This window comes from Dama dama, chromosome 29 (assembly GCF_033118175.1).
Source record: "Dama dama isolate Ldn47 chromosome 29, ASM3311817v1, whole genome shotgun sequence".
Taxonomy (NCBI): Eukaryota; Metazoa; Chordata; class Mammalia; order Artiodactyla; family Cervidae; genus Dama; species Dama dama.
The window spans coordinates 32,471,309-32,488,927 of NC_083709.1; the positions used below are offsets into that span (position 1 = coordinate 32,471,309).

Below are 17,619 nucleotides of genomic sequence, written 5' to 3' on the forward strand. Positions count from 1 at the left end.
AGTTGTCATCCTTCCTATCAGCAGCCCCACTGGGCTCTGATGAGTGACATCCAGACATTTAAACTCAAAAGCTGCTTCAGAAGGGAGTTATTAAAATTCAAATGAGCTGGGCATATTGAAGAAGAAAACACTCGTTTGCATGCACACCTCCGCATTTGGCCATCCCATTTAGACCCATAGAGCAGGGTCTGGTTTTGTCTTTGTAAATGGGCTTCCGAGGCGGAGGTCAGCCTCCCACGGCCCCCACTCCTCTGGGGTCATCATTAGTAATGTGTAAGGCTGAATAGATTTTCCTTGGAATCTAGTCAGGAAACCTGACAAAAAGGCAGCCCTCTCCCACAACCTGAAAATGCCAAAAATCTGATTGGTAATAAGGCATTTTTAAAATACTTCATTTACTTGTCTTCAAATAGCTTTAATAGAAAGATTTTACATAACATTTCTGACGTCAAATTCACTTAATGTTTTTCAGTTTTGGAACAGAATATTTCCTATTGTATTGTGACAGACCAATCATAAAAATGTTACATTTTATCAAGAATTTCCACAAGATTCAGAGAAAATTCACTTCTGCTAAGAAATATGAATCTAGGGAGTAAAATGACATTTTAGTCATTAGAAAAGGAGTCTGTGTTTCATTTGGTTTAAGAATCTTATTTCTCATGGAAAAATCTCACATTAGCATCATTTAAAAAGTTTATAAGATATCAGTGAGCAAACTAACAAAAACAAACCAACAAAAAACTAGAGCAAAAATATGTTCCTAGAATTATTCAGCAGCAGCAGCAGAATTATTCTAGCCATGGAAATTTTAGATGTTCCTTTAGTAAGAATTCAATTTCCTATTAATGGAAACACCTCAGCTACAACATCTACTTTTTTTTTTCATTTATTTTTATTAGTTGGAGGCTAATTACTTTACAATATTGTAGTGATTTTTGCCATACATTGACATGAATCAGCCATGGATTTACATGTGTTCCCCATCCTGATCCCCCCTCCCACCTCCCTCCCCATCCCATCCCTCTGGGTCTTCCCAGTGCACCAGCCCTGAGCACTTGTCTCATGCATCCAACCTGGGCTGGTGGTCTGTTTCACCCTTGATAGTATACTTGTTTCAATGCTATTCTCAGAACATCCCACCCTCACCTTCTCCCACAGAGTCCCAAAGTCTGTTCTGTACATCTGTGTCTCTTTTTCTGTTTTGCATATAGGGTTATCATTACCATCTTTCTAAATTCCATATATATGCATTAGTATACTGTATTGGTCTTTATCTTTCTGGTTTACTTCACTCTGTATAATGGGCTCCAGTTTCATCCATCTCATTAGAACTGATTCAAATGAATTCTTTTCAATATCTACTTTAAAAAGATTTAATTTATGGCAATATATAAACAACTCCATATTATGTGTAATAAATGACATGGTCATATATACACGTATCTTGTGCGACAATGATGTAACATTATACCAACTTTTACTGAAGATACGAAAAGCAAGTTATGCTAACTCACAACTCAAGGATAATAGCACAATTTCTGGAACTCCAGAAACTAATGGAATTTATGTCCAAGCTTTGAAAGTAGTTTATAACTTGGAAGCTCCAGGGATTACTGTACTCAGTAGAAACTTAGACAACAGACATGACCTCTAATGTCCCTTCCAATGGTAAGATTTTATTCTTCCATGACCTCCATTAATCAAATTTTCTTCCTCCAGATGTCTTCATTTTAATTTGTTTAAAGACTTTCCCCCTAAAACTTGGATGGATTTGTTATAATACAGGCACTGGTTTTGCCCATTGGTTTTGACTGACACAACCAGCCCAATGAAGAATGAAACTAGCAAAACATCAATGAAAGAACATTACATAAAACTGGTTCTTCAGCCACAACACACTCAATTTGGATCCATTTTTTCCTCAAAGCAAAAATTTATAGATGTGTATCATTAATGTGCATTTATTTAAAAATTTATGTGGGATTATTTTGGCTCCAGTTAAAAACAAAAGCACTAAATCTCTGTCTTTCTGTTGTTGGTGGCAGCAACAAAGAATCACAAAGGCATTATTGCAGAGAAAAAGAACACAAGCTAAAATTAAGAACCAGAGCCAGTGATTCGAACAACATAGAGTGATCACACAAAGTTCAAGAAGACCTTCCTCCAAAGTCAGGTCCTGTAAGACAAACGTGTGTTTTCTCTTTTTAGGTCACACTCGCTTGAAATTGACAATAAAAGTAATGTGCTCTTATACTTTTGAAATGGCCAAAAGGAAGATTAGATATTAGATTGGTAATTTCAAGAGGATACACAGTATGTATGTTTGTGTATCACTTGTTTTGTAGTTGGTTTCCGAGTCAGCTCTACTGCAAAGATGATCTGGAGGGAGGAGAAATTATTCACCCTTTCAGATTTGTATTGTTTAATCTACAGAAGCAAGCTTAGGACATACAAACTTAACATGTAGAAAGAAAGAGTTCAAGAAATGTGCTCACTTGCCTTTTTTTCCTCCTGTAACGAAGAAGCCAATGGCTGCTCTAATAAAACTGCTTTCAGGCAAATAGCTGTAGTCAGTAGGAACTGTGGAGACAGGAAGTGATCAAATTAACCAGTGAACTTGGCAGGACTAATGAAGGAAAGATAATGATCTCATGCTGCTATATCAACCTAGAGACAAAGCGGAGATGTTTATGCCATTAATCTCAGAACAATACTCTGTGGTTGCAACTAATTCTATTAGATTAGGTGGCTGGCCTTGAAGTAATCACTGAGACTATGCAAGCAAACCTAAAATGGTGGTAAATCTGGGAGGGGTTGGAAAAAACCGTAGAAGAAGAAAATTGTACCGAAGTGGTTTAAAAAAAAACAACACCCTTTTCCACTTTGGCACATCAATGAACTCCAATCCAGTGACCTCCTCTGTGTCAGCACGGAGTCCGCTGGACTTCTAAGCTGAGACCACCATTCTATGGGCTATCAAGGGCAACCTGAGTCAGATATATGAACCATGGAAATACGTCAATCAGTATTAATACTAGTCACTCTCTTATTTCATGAGACAGGGACTTTTCTATGTGAGCAACACATACAAAAAACCAGATGTGCCTGCTGACCTGAAATAGCGACGCAGTGACATTTATGCTAGTTGAGTCCTGGGAGTTTCTTAGATTCTTTTCCTCCTGGTTCCCCATATTGTTTCATGAGATGGTTTTTACTGGGATAGATGGCTCCACTGGAAAATTCCATCAGAAACGAGCAGTTGTACTTTTCCAGACACACAGTCATTTTGCTCCAAAGAACCTGAGTGTAAGAAGATTCACTACAACTGACCTCGAATATATGTGGGCCAGACTATGCAGCCCATAGGATAACAATGACAAGCCTATGTAAAAAAGCAAAAGCCTGACATAAACATGCTATTCTTACCAGGACATTGAGAGACCACTGTCCTTCAGGCCTAGCATTACCAAGGGTTTTCAATATGACAATGTTTTTTTTTTCTTTTTCCAGTTTTAATATGACAGCTTCTCTGGTATCTCAGTTGGTAAAGAATCCACCTACAATGCAGGAGACCCTGGTTCAATTCCTGGGTCGGGAAGATCCCCTGGAGAAGGGATAGGCTACCCACTCCAGTATTCTTGGGGTTCCCTGGTGGCTCAGATGGTAAAGAATCTGCCTGCAGTGCAGGAGGCCTGTGTTCAATCCCTGGGTTGGGAAGATCCCCTGGAGAAGGGAACAGCAGTATTCTTGCCCACTCCAGAATTCTTGCCTGAAGAATTCCATGGACAGAGGGAGAATTCCATGGATAGAGGAGCCTGGCAGTCTATAGTCCATGTGGTTGCAAAGAGTTGGACACAACTGAGCAACCTTCACTTCACAGTATGGCAGCTTTTAAATGTATAAAGTTCATTATGTGGGGAATGCTGTGGAACTATGCCCTATTTATATAGCTAAGGAATGACTGAAAGGCAGGGAAACAGTAATTACGGTGGCCCACGTTCATGGTAATGCTGTCAGTAGAATATCTGTCAGGGGATATGTGAAACTAGGTTTTAGTGAGGAATCTTTGGTACCTAAACCTCCCTGGCCTGAGTCCAAGGGAGCCAGTGGTCAAAATTCTATAAAGAGCAAGGAGCAGATATAGGTCCCAGTGCATTACACTGATGTCTTCCCCAGAAAATCTCCAAGTACATACATAAATTAAGCACATGGGAACTGCAAATATTTTTATTGCTTTTATTAAAAAGCAATAGAAATAGAAAAAATCTTGCTACATTAAGACCTAGGATTTTAATTCTAAGGCCAAGGAGATGCACATCTTTAAAAGAATTTACCTCAGTCTTTTCTCAATGCAGGGACCAGAACTCCAGCCATATAAAGAGTCTTCTAATGAAATATGAATGTTTTACAAACTATCATTACATCTAGTCAAGTAAAAAGAACTCTGTTCCAAGCTTCAAGGATCTGATTCCTAGTTTCTGGATTTCTCACTAAGCTTGGACCTATGTCACGTAATCCTTCTGAGTCTTAGGTTCTTTGTAAAATATGGTGTTAGACCCAACATCTAAACTGATCTCTAAGGAAGGAAGAGAGGGAGAGTGAAAAGAGCACAGGCTTTGGCGGCTGTCAGATCTGATTTCAAACTGTGTATTTCCCACTTAACTGCTGTGTAACGCTGGGCAAGTCAGGAGACTTCTCCATGGTCCATCTTCCTCTGACGTAAAAGAGGGACAGTAACACAGAGCCCTGAAGGTGGCTGTGAAAATTAACGCTCTTAACAAAGTAGACAGCCCCACGGCAGCACCCCTCCTTCCAGTTCCCATGCTCTATGACTCCAATCTTACCCGAGGTTCTACTTTGATTTGAGGACAGAGTAGACAGATGAAGATGTCCTAGAAGCCAGATGGCATTTGACTGAAGACCAATCACCCCAGACACACTGATGACCTATGAATGAAATGTTAACAGTTCAACGATGGGCAAGATACAAATTCCACTCAATAAAAGGCCACACACAGAAGGTCACTAATCTTTCATGAGGTGGCAGCTTGGCTGGTAATGAGAAGCTCTATGACAAGACGTACTATCCTCTGTGTAGTATGCTAGATGTGGGACACAGAGGTGATCAACAGGTGTTGCTGAATGAAAGAATGAATGAATCTATCAGTCATGACAGAAGGCATCAGTAATTGTCTCAGATTTCACTAAGTCAGACTGGTCTAAAGGAGTTTTCAAAAAATGGGAAAAGAAAATCCAAAAAGTAAAAAGGGCTGATAGTTGCTTAGGACTAAAATACGTTTAAAAGTAGAAGGAGATATTATTTGGTTCTCTTCTTTAAACAGTTCTATTACTATTTTACCATTCATAATATGACCTTTTAAATAATATTTTTCATTTATAGATTTTTTTTTTTACCCAAGTTATACCAATTTAAGTTTCAGGAATTTTTTGAGAATATTTACATTCATACATGCAAAAGACAGTTTCTTCTGTCCCAGGATTTGTTTGCTTTCAAAGGCATGAATTACTACAACTTCTTCATGTGGTGAGTATTATAACCAGCTATATTTTACAAAAAAAAAAAAAAAAGACAAACAAGTATGCTAGGTGAAAGCCGAGGACACAAAAGTCTACATGTGGTAAGAATATAACTATGCAGAGAAAATAAGAACGCTTATAAAGAAACATGACCAAATATGAGTAGCAGCTGCTTCAGGTTGAGAGGAGCCTTAGTGATATTTTTTTAGCTGCTTCCATTTGATGAACATCATGCCATTTTAAATAAAAATCTGAAAATATAAAATCATTTCTAAGCAGATGGACAATTTTATTCTTTAGCCAAGAATAACTCTGACAATAATTCACTCAAATACTTTTAGTGACATCTGAACTAGTGCCTCTTGACCATTCTGCTTAGCTATCTGCCCTGCCCTTTGACAGTCTTCTATTTTTCCTTGTCTGGAGGGCCTGATATTCTTTGCATGGTCGGGTTTTAATTTTTAAGAGAAACCAAAGTAACTTAAGTTAACTCAATAATTCCACCTTTCTTTTTTTCCAGAGGTGATGCATGTTGGTCAGCAAATGCAGGGCCCTAAGCGATTCTCCATTGCCCCTGGAACTCACCATGAATGACCAGAGATTTCCCCATTTTCTATGTAAGACAGTTTGTATCATGAAACGGCAAAAGACAACAAAGGGGAATATCTGTTTTCCCACTTAAGGATTTGAAATTCTTCTTCTTACCTGAGTTAAAGTTCTAATGACTTCATTAAGTCTGCCTTGAAACTGAGAGGACTGGATGGCTTCTGACTTCAGCTGAAAGAAAAAGGAGAAATAACCATTCAAAAAAGTAGATAATGATACTCCCACCATATGAGTTGTCATTGTCTAAGCTATGGAATAACTTATCATATGTCCTTATATTTCAAAAACAAAAACCATGAGCTCCTTGAGGGCAAGATCCATGTTTTATTAAATTACTGATATCCTAGGGCCAGTTCAGTGTGGCAAGTAGCAGTCACTTAATAAACCTTCACTGTACGAACAAAGGAATGCCTTAGAATTACTTGTAAATTTATACATATAGATGGGCTTCCCTGGTGGTTCAGAAGGTAAAGAATTTGCCTGCAATGCAGGACACTCGGGTTCAGTGCCTGGGTTGGGAAGATTCCCTGGAGAAGGGCATGGCAACCCACTCCAGTACTCTTGCCTGGAAAATTCCATGGACAGAGGAGCCTGGAGGGCTATAGTTCATGGGGTCGCAAAGAGTCAGACACGACTGAGAGACTAACACATTTACTTTCTTCCAAGTCTACAGTAGAAAAGCTTTTAAAGTTTTTAAAAACTTTTAAAGTTTATAGAAAGCATAATTACATAGATATATATTTAAACATTACAGATGCAAAGAGGAGTTTCCTATTTCAAATTTTTGAAATTTCTTAGGATCCAATTGCTTCCCTCAGGCAGAGAACTTTATGGAAAGTACATAAGTTGACTAGGTTTAATTCCTACAACCCAAATAAAACAAGGAACAAATATCTACAAAAAGAATTCTTGGCTGAGAGCATATATAAAGATACCAGAGAGCCCAGTGTAACCATTACCATGAGCATATACCGGTCTTCCTTAGCATAATGAGATATTGGGTATTCCCTCCTTGCTGTGACTATGCACACATTTAGATGTCACCCCCATTCTTTTTTTTTTTTACCTGCATTACATCCCCTTCGGAGCCTACCAAGGCCACCATGCCATGAAGAGCTGCCAAGCAAAGCATTGTGGGAGAGCCCTGAAAACAAAGCATCAGAAAATGTCAAGAGGGGAACAATCCTTGGGTTTGAATTTGATAAGAATTATATCACAGAGAAACCAATGGTCAACATGGTACAAAATTTGTAGGGTCAACACAACCTGCATCACTGAACTGAGGAGGGCAGCAGACTTGAATAAAGGAAACAAGTTAAAGTTGTTAGATCCCAGGTGGCTTCTTGTTATTAAACCAGAGTGCTGTTATAAAATTAAAACACTAACAAAATAGCCAGTTTAAAACAAAAACAAACAAACAAACTACAATGGTTAACAGGATGTATCATTCATAAGGCATTACAAGTACATTGTCTCTTTCACTTGGTACTGCCTATTTTTTTATGGTTAAGCTTTTATGGCAGCGCCTATAAATGGTCCAATAAAGTAGCTCTTTTTCCTTTATAAAAATATAAAATAACATGCAGGAAGTGCCGTCTACCTCTGTTAGGACAGTTTTGATCCAGGCCGGAAGCAATCTGTTCCCCAAGTCTTCAGCTTTTCCATGTCCGCACACAGACAAGCCGTGAATTACGTTTCCTAATGCCAGGGCAAAACCTGAAGTCTGTTAGAAATAAATTTTAAAGAGAGGTGAGAGAAAAGAAGACTGGCACAGATCAAGAATGTTCATGTACAGCAAAACAAGCACTTTGAGGGGCTCCTTTCCTACAGACACATTCTGTTGCCCTCTGTACATTAGAGATTTAAAAGCTCTAAACCAGTTTGCAAGAGAAACTGCAGCCTAATTGTAAGGAATTCAGTTTCAGTGAGTGGTATATTTCAGGAAAAGAACACTGCACTAGTGACTGACTTGGGTCAAACAATCCAAATTCTAAGAAGAGAGTTAGAGTGAAAATATCAGGGTAAATCACCCAAGCCCAGTCAACCTCCAAACAAGAGAAGAAAAAGTCCTGCAATGATTATAGCGTATGAAAATTCTATACTTTGGTGTTTGCAAGATCTATTCTTTTTTTCTGATTTTTTACATTAACTTTATTTTTGTATTGAAGTATAGTTGATTTACAAGGCAAAATCTATTCTGAATGTAAGCCAGTAGGCCTATAACCATAAAATAATAACAGTAAAATACAACATAGGCTTAACACCTGGCCTGAATCCTGTAATAACCCACAATAGCCAATATTAAGACTTCAGAGAAAACTAAAAAACAAATAACCAAGCAAACAAAGGAGAAACAGGGAAATTCTAGAGCATGCATAATCAGAAGGAGCATTTTTCCCCCTCCAGCTTTAAAAAAATTATGGCAAAATATATGTAACATAAAATTTACCATCTTAACCATTTTAAGTGAACAGTTAATGGTATGAAGTACATTCACAATGCTGTGTGACCATCACTCCCAATCATCTTTAGAACATTTTTCATTTTGCAAAACTGAAATTCTATACCCATTAAACTTTAATTCCCTATCCTTCCTCCCTCAGCCTCTGGCAACCACCATTCTACTTTCTATCTCTACACTTCTGATTACTCTAAGTACTTCATATCAGCAGAAACATGGAGTGCTTGTCTTTTTGTTATGGGCCTGTTTCACTCAACATAATGTCCTCGAGGTTATCCATGTCATAGCCTATGTCAAAATTTTCTCCTTTTTGAAGGCTGACTAATATTTCAGAGGGAACATTTTAAGGGTATTTCATTTACATTGCAGTAATCTAAATTTTCCTATATATTTAGTCATGAGCAGAGATTCTCTGCCTTGAATTTGTGGAGGTTTTACTTTATTAAATTATTCTATGTATCTTTATCTTTATGAATTTTTGTCTCTAGCCTTACATAACTCTTCTATTCCCTAGCCATGTGCTTTAAGATTTTATACAGAGCAATAATTGGAGAGAGCAAAAAGACTTTCAGACTCACACCAAAAAAGAAAAAAATGTCTATAGGGGATAAAGAGAGAAAAAGATGTCTGTAGATACTGGCTAAAGCTGTGGATAAGAATTAGACGTTTCTCATTTCTGGGCACAAAAAAATACTTCATTAAAGTGTAATTCGGAGTAAATCAGAATTAGGACTTCAAAGCAGCCTGAAACCCACAGAGAAATAACCAGAAATTCCAACCTGCTGGTTGTTGTCCACTAACAGTCGAAGCTTGTTCATGATGTCTTCAGCCTCCACTGCCTCAATGATGCCAGCACTGAACGCAGATGTACATACACAGCTGAGGGTATAGGCAAGGACCTGAGAAGAAGAGACAGCAGAAACATGGGTCTTCATGAGGGGAAATGAAAGAACACGGTTTAGTTGACACCAATACTTTCTCAAACTTATTCCTAGGATAAGGGCTGGATTCGAGTATGCCCACTACAGACCGGGCACTGTTCTGCCACCTAACTTATTTGTCGCTGTTGTTATACTATAATTGTTGTTGTTGTTTAGTCACTCAATTGTGTCTGACTCTTTGCAATCCCATGGACTGTAGCCCAGCAGGCTTCTCTGTCCATGAAATTTCCCAGGCAAGCACACTGGAGTGGCTGCTATTACGTCCTCCAGGGGATCTTTCCAACCCAGAAATCGAACCTGCGTCTCCTGCATTGGCAGGTGGGTTCTTCACTGCTGAGCCACCAGGGAAGCCCCAACTTTTATATTTCATAACAATATTATGAGATAAGGGTTACTACTTTCCGGATAAAAGTTTTGAGGCTCAACTACACATAGCTAGCAAGTGACAGAAGAGAGATTCAAACCTGGGTCTTTAGACTAAATCAAAAAAGCTCCTTCAACAGTAGAAGTAGAGTTTCATCACCAGTGGATACTGCTAACGGCCATGGACTCTGATCCAAGGTCAAACAGGAGAGGAAATTCAAAGAAGTGAAACGCTGCTACATTAAGATTCCCTAGTAGAAGCAGTGGAGCGTGATGGACAAGGAAGGTAGTTTTCAGAGTCAGATAATTGTGTAAAATAGGGATAATACTATTTACTTCAGAGCACTGGTGTGTGATTTTAATATGCAAATGAATAAATAAGCGAACACATTATAATCTTTTAAAAAATGCTGGGAGTAGAAACAGAACATTTAAGTATAAATCTAAAATTGACCACTGATTGGCTAAGTAACTTTAAGCAAGTCACTCCATCAATTTGAGCTTCCATTTCCCCAAATCAAGGTGATGCATCCCTCCCTGCGATGGCATTTTCATAGTGAATCCCTCCCACACAAAGATGCTGTTAAGACAAAGTAGAAATGTTCGACTCCTCACACTGGTTGACACAGCATGAAAAAAGAGAGGTGGTTTCTAAGGTAGAAATTGGATAACAAAAATCAGAGGAGAGGAAAAAGCAAAACTGCTTGCTCGAGGCCTTCTAAATCAAAACATGAAGACAGACAGATGCTTCAATTTATAAAAACCTTGTTTTCCTTTATTAACCACATTGCTCCTCGCTTATGACATTTTCTCCTTCGGCTTTAAAAAATACGTAGTTTCCAATCATGCTCTTCACTGCTTTAAACATGGAAATGCAGTGCATGTCTCAGAACAAAACTTCAAGCCTCTGAGCACCAAAGAAACCCACCGATTCAACAAGGCCTATTGCTGAAAGCAGAGGAGCCCAGCCGGCGAACACAGCAGCCTTTATGCGCTCATCAATAGCTTGCGGGCAGGCTGGGGGAAACAGGATCTGCTCTAATGAGAGGGAGAATCTGGCCAGGCCAGGAGGTCGGCCCAGGCACCTCCCAGAGAGAAGAGCCTGGCGATGAGGCTTCACCTGGGCTCTCAGACACACGGGCCTCAGACGACCTGGTGGACACGGCCAACACACAGACGGGGGCCCAGGATCCCGATTCTGCATATTTTTGGCGCCATCACAGAAAAATCTTTTCATTAAGTGTGGCAAAGGGAATTTCCTCAATAATTTCTCACGCTGGCTGACATGAAAAAAAAGAAAAAGAAAAAGAAATCAAATGCCTTTTGGATCTGTAACTTCTTAAGCTTATCCCTGGCCATTTCTTAAAGTTACATTTGGCTTGATCCTAATTCTAAAAATCTCCATTTAACCTTCCTCCAGAAATTGCAGCTTCCTTAGCCTTCTAGTGATGCTGAGTTAGGGTTCTGTATTCACTCAGGGCTCTTATCTTATATGCCACATGTAAGTCTAAATTGATTTAAACAGCTGCACTATTTGAAATCCTTATGATCTAATATATAGGTTGTTTGCCATTCAGATTTTCTCCTTAGCTCCGTTGAAATTGAGGAAGGATTTAGTATCAAAGTCACCAATACAGGGGAAGTAGAAAATAAGCAGCAAGAGGAAAACAAAAGCCAGCAGAGGGGAGGGAAGTGGAACCTAGGTCCTCTACCTCCTGGAAGGTTCTGCTCTGGCTCCCACTGTCATCCAGGTATGCGGAGAGCTTCCGGAGCGAGGCTGCCACGTGAACTCGGGACTCCGTCTGGCCGCTGTGACTCATGAGGGACAGGACGAGGCCAACTCCCAGTATGCAGCCCGTGCTTGGGTGGCAAAAAAGATGAGGAGTGAAAACTACAAGAAATCCATGCCCTCGCTCTTCACTTTTCACGGGAGTCACCAATGCTCTACAACCCAAGGTGAGCTGGCTGGATTTTAACTGCGGATGGGTATACATGTGCACCCTATGAGCCCCCCACACGGACTGTTGTTGTTTAAAATCGCTCAGTCATGTCCAACTCTTTGCGACCCCACGGACTATAGCCCACCAGGCTCCTGTGTGCCTGGGGATTCTCCAGATAAGAAGATTGGAGCAGGTTGCCATTTCCTTCCCCAGGATACCCGCCATCCAAACAGGTGTCCATGGCCCATGCCAGTGCTGCGTACCCAATGGGAAAAAATAGATAAATACATCAAATAAATACACGAAATAGTTTGACAGGTTCCTCCCTGGTGGTGCAGTGGGTAGGAATCTGCCTGCCAATATAGGGACATGGGTTTGAGTCCTGGTTCAGGAGGATTCCACATGCCTTGGAGCAACCGAGCCCGCATGCTACCACTACTGAAGCCCATGAACCCTAGAGCCTGTGCTCTGCAACAAGAGAAGCCCCCTCAGTGAGATATATCCCGACTAGAGAGTAGCCCCCCAAATAAATAAATAAACAATCTTAGAAAAGAGATCGTTTGTACAGTAATTATCCTCCAATTGAAACCAAAAAATAATATTTTAAAAAAGAAACAGTTTGACAAACTGTATATGAGAAGGAGGTATAAAGATGAGTCAAACCAGTTCTATCTCTGCATTTAGAGAAACGCTGTGGTCCTCTCCCCACCTATGCTGAGAGCGCTCTGATTAACTGCATAAAGAGAGAAAAGCCTAAATTTCAGGGTATGATCTGAGGACACCTGACTAATAACAGGGTGGGGAACAAATGCAAGGCATGGTTACGAGGTACTGCCAAGAGCTTCATGTTTCCTAGTCAACTTCAACAAGTGGAATTTCTGTCTCAAAGAAACTGTGTGTTTGTCTGCGCACAATGACATTAATCCTCTTCTCCCCTCTGATCCCTCCAAGTACCACCGGGTCAGAAGAGAAAATGGACAAATGACAGGCTTGTCAAAAGTTACCCCATGTGACAATTCAATTGGAATCCTGGGCATTGTGCCCCCATCCCCCTGAAAGAATACACATCCATTCAAAGAAAAGAACTGTTCTCCCAGAAAACCTCTAGTCAGTATGATAAGATAATGTGGCTTGAGGGTAATTTTTCACTCTTTTGAAAAAGTTCTTCTATCATCACTGTTGTTTTTCAAGTTGAGGAAATGCTGACTTTTTTAGAAATCATCCTGACTCTGGTTTGGCTTGCCTCGCTTCCTGATACCTGCTGCTTAAGAAGACATTCCAGGGCATCTCTCCAATAACATATTTCGGGGTCCGTATGTTGTATGTTATGTCATTTTACTCTTACATAGCATTTATCTCTTCGGCTGTCATCAAGACCCTCACACTGTTTCTCAAACATGATAGTTACTTCCCCTGATGTCTCTGGAGCTCCCACCTCTGACAGGAGATGCCTAGAAGGATGGAGAGGCTACAGGATTTGCTCAAGGTCAAGCAGAGAGTTTCCAGAAGAGCATGGACAGAAGCCAAGATTTCTTAGTCTTCCCAGACTGAAGCCAGCCCCTCTTGGCACCTTGCATGATGCCAGGATGGAATGCCTATGAGAAGGCAACATATCTCAGGTGTGTTTTCCCAGGTTCTATTGCACAAAAATCTGGCATTAGAAAATCTTGTATCAAGCAGCTACTTCAGCAACACTCCAAGTCAGGCAGGACTGCTGTTTTGGCTTACATGAACTTAACAGCAAGCTCAACTAGCATAATGCATATTTCGACCAGTGAAATCAACATCTAACATCTGAACACTATGTGCTTTAGAGACAAATCACATTTCTGAAAGAGGAAAGGCTGCTGTTGATTAGAATGGATTTAAAGTCTTTGTTTTCATTTATACTCTACAGGAAAGTTTTTTGGCCATCTTTCTATATTGATGAATATAAAAACCTGAAATTAAACCAAAGATATAGTTAGACAAATGTGATTAATACTTTAAAATTTAACTTTTTCTCCCTGTTTGACTATGTAACTGCTACTTTTGCTAATACCCTGTACTAATTCACTTCAGACAATTTTAATGATAAATTCTGATGAAGATTATCTGGGAGTTGATTTAATTAGTGTCCACATTCTTCACCACCCTCCATGAGGGTGGGTACCTTTTCTGTTTTTTTCCTCAATATTTGTGGCACCTAGCACCCTGCTTGACAGAGACAGGCATTCAACCTACATTTACTGAATGCTAAAGAACTGACCAGATGCAGAGTTTCAAGAGAAACTAAAGCTGAGAGAACATCTATCAAGGAAAAAAAATCCTACCTCCTCCCAAAAAAACCCCCAGATTTGATTCTCATGTTCAGTCAGAGGCAAAATTTATGAGTGGAGGCAAAATTCACCGAATAGAGCATCCAAGATTCAATCAAGAAAACCTGATTTCTATTTTTTGCCAGACTAATTTAGGGAAGAGAGGTGTCAGGTTCATGAGGAAAAAAGATGCTTCTCAAAGCTCCCTTAACTACTGGGGTTCATCCTTTTCAAATAATAGGCAGGTATCTAAGCCTTGCTATTCTGGGCACACAAAAATCTCTATCCCCCTCCTCTTTTGCCATGGGCACAAAGGTTGAGAGAAAGACATCCCAGTTTTTAGTTCACATTTATCTAAAAACTATCACAGCAGAATTATTTTGGGGCAAGGTTATCATCCATTGCTATAATGGTTTTTAGCTGACTATATATGGGTGCCAATATAAATACATTAGATTGTATGCATCTATTGATCTTCTGAACTGTTTCAATGTACTCTAATTTGCTCCACCTTGCAGCAAAAAGGAAGTCCTAAAGCTTCATTCCTGATGGTTCCTTCTGATTTCCAAATCTTCTATATTTTAATGTATCTTTTGTCCTAAGTCTTAAAGATTCTCCTAGGTGCTTAGTTCTCCTAGGTGCCAACAAAGATTTTCCTAGGTGCCAACAAAGGTCCGTCAGTCAAAGCTATGGTTTTTCCAGTAGTCATGTATAGATGTGAGAGTTGGACTATAAAGAAAGCTGAGTGCCAAAGAATTGATGCTTTTGAACTGTGGTGTTGGAGAAGACTCTTGAGAGTCCCTTGGACTGCAAGGAGATCCAACCAGTCCATGCTAAAGGAAATCAGTCCTGAATATTCATTGAAAGGACTGATGCTGAAGCTGAAACTCCAATACTTTGGCCACCTGGTGCGAAGAACTGATTCCTTGGAAAAGACTCTGATGCTGGGAAAGATTAAAGACAGGAGAAGGGGATGATCGAGGATGAGATGGTTGGATGGCATCACCGATTTGATGGACATGAGTTTCAGCAAGCTTTGGGAGTTGGTGATGGATAGGGAAGCCTGGCGTGTTGCATTCCATGGGGACTGGACATGACTGAGTGACTGAACTGATTGTCCTAAGTCTTAAAGATTCTCCTAGGTGCTTAGTTTAGCATTTCTATACATTTGCCTCATTCTAACTTCACTGCTCTACCAGCTCTAAACTAAGATTAACTTGGGCAGAGGTAGCTCTCACATCTTTCTGTCTACTGAAAACAAAAAGGAGTTGTGTTGATGGTGTCTTAAACAGATGAAATAAATTATGTTAGATACAAATTTGAGGTTTTGACTTGCTAACATAAATCCCTTATAAGAATACTAACAAACGATGAAGAGAATTTGAGTTTTAAAATGGTATGCCCCATTTTGTCATTACTTATTTGAATCTCTTATCCAAGCATATTAAAATATCACTGGCAAAAAGAAATTCTGAGTCTTAAGATCTATGCAATTCTGACATGTATGTTGCTATATCAACTGAGACATGATATATTTTGCTAAAATTAACCAGAGATGAATCTTCAATTCCCTAGTTTATTGAAGGTTATTCTGCAGATTAAGTAGTAGGCCATCTAATAATTAGTTCTAATATGAGTTAACATTTGTATAGCGCTTTGCCCTTTACAAAGCGCTATTCAAATATTATTATATTTGTAAAAGCTCAATAGTAATTAACCAATGCTCAGGTCATCGATGGATAACATGACTATTTAGGGCTGGGAGGACTGCAATGGCCAATATATACCACTAGATGGCAGCAAAATGTAAGCGATAGGACCCCAAACACCAGGTGCTGGGTTCTCTCAGCAGGGACAGGTCCATTAAATCCAAGAAGCGTGGTGAATTTGCTTTGGGTGAATTCTATCACTTGAGGCAGCGCTCCCAGATCTATTAACTGCCTCCAGGTAACGCTTCCAGTATTTCAGGTGAGGGAGGATCAGACTCCTGTAACCTCACTGAATGGGGGAATATTTTGTGCCATGAGCCAAGCATTCAGGTCTGCGTCGTTAGAATTTCTGTTTTGCTTTTAATGGTGGGCAATATCTGCACAACAGGGAGGAAAAAAAAACCAACACCACACTGTCAAGTGTCAAATTGCTTTCTTTCTACTGAAATGTATTCTCCATGCTGTGCTAAGCAAGAGAAAAGTCTGACAACCTGGGTTTTTCTCCTGACTCTGCCACTGAGGGGTGTGACTTTGAACCAGTGTCCTATTAGAGACTCATTCTTTATCTGTAAACCGAAGTGATGATGATTCCTGCTTTAGTATCAATATTTAGGGCATAATCAGGGCTTCCCACGTGGCTGAGTGGTAGAGAATCTGCCTGCCAGTGCAGGAGACATGGGTTCGATCCCTGGAAAATCCCCTGGAGTAGGAAATGGTAACCCACTCCAATATTCTTGCCTGGGGAATTCCCATGGACGTAAGAGTCTGGTGGGCTACAGTCCATGGGGTTCCATAGAGCTGGAGATGACTGAGCAACTAACACTTTCAAGAATAAAGAAGGGAGGTAAGAATGAAGAAATAAGAATCTTATTACTATATCATAAAAAGTTAATTTTAAAGTGAAATATGCTTAGACATATGAAGGTTTTCTATGTATAAACACCCCTACTTTGGCTAATTCAGTTATCTCCATGGTCCTCCCTACACTCAAACAATGTTCCTATAAACTACTGGAGACAATACATGAGAGTCACTCCTGATTGTTCCAACTAGTTCAAAGTTTAGAGCAGGCTAATCACATCCACCCCCCTCCCCACCCAGCTTTAAATACCCTGAGCTACAGATAGGTTGAACACCTCTGGGGTCAGGCAGGAGAAGGAAGGAAGGGGGTAGGGGAGGGGAGAGAAACTTTTCTTACTCCTTGATTGTAAAAGGCAACAACACCAACATGTATATTAGGCTCAAAAATCTTCATCAGCCCCCAAAACAGCTAAGGACCCTATCCCTTCCATTAATCATTCTCTAAAATTTGAGACTTCAATTATGCCTCCAAACTCTTTCTTTGCCCATACTCAAAACCACACGCTTAACATGTCATCTCATCTCTGAAGTGTTCAACTTTAAAGTGTGATAAAGCAGGTGCATGTCAGGGGTTCTTATCCAACCTCAGCTTGCATGTGAGAGACGTCATAACTACCACCTACTAAGTGAAGATCTGACTTCACTTACACGTGATGAAATACGTGATACCTTCAATACTTCCACCATTAACTCTTTTAAGTCTGAACTTAACAGGTGAGGTGGTATGGAGGTCACTTTAGATCACCAGCTCTTAAAGCCCAGACATTTAAACACTGATAATTTTGGTAAACACTGATCTGATTCATATTTGAACACTACCCATGATAGTATGAAGTAAATGAATTAATAGATTAGAGGTTATAATAGATTATAATAGATTGGTGCTTATAATCTGTTGAG

General features: G+C 39.8%; 1 protein-coding gene across 4 annotated transcripts in view; it reads right to left on the reverse strand.

The window, feature by feature from the left end:
• Positions 1 to 17,619, reverse strand: part of FOCAD (focadhesin) — a 286,671-nt gene that overhangs the window by 37,251 nt on the left and 231,801 nt on the right. For all 4 annotated transcript variants that reach the window (XM_061132648.1, XM_061132649.1, XM_061132647.1 and 1 more), the window contains 7 exons: positions 11,625 to 11,772; positions 9,388 to 9,507; positions 7,748 to 7,870; positions 7,214 to 7,291; positions 6,247 to 6,318; positions 4,848 to 4,950; positions 2,503 to 2,583 (listed from right to left, as the gene is read on the reverse strand). In XM_061132648.1, coding sequence (XP_060988631.1) covers positions 2,503 to 2,583; positions 4,848 to 4,950; positions 6,247 to 6,318; positions 7,214 to 7,291; positions 7,748 to 7,870; positions 9,388 to 9,507; positions 11,625 to 11,772 — 725 coding nt within the window. The remainder of the gene's footprint in view (positions 1 to 2,502; positions 2,584 to 4,847; positions 4,951 to 6,246; positions 6,319 to 7,213; positions 7,292 to 7,747; positions 7,871 to 9,387; positions 9,508 to 11,624; positions 11,773 to 17,619) is intronic.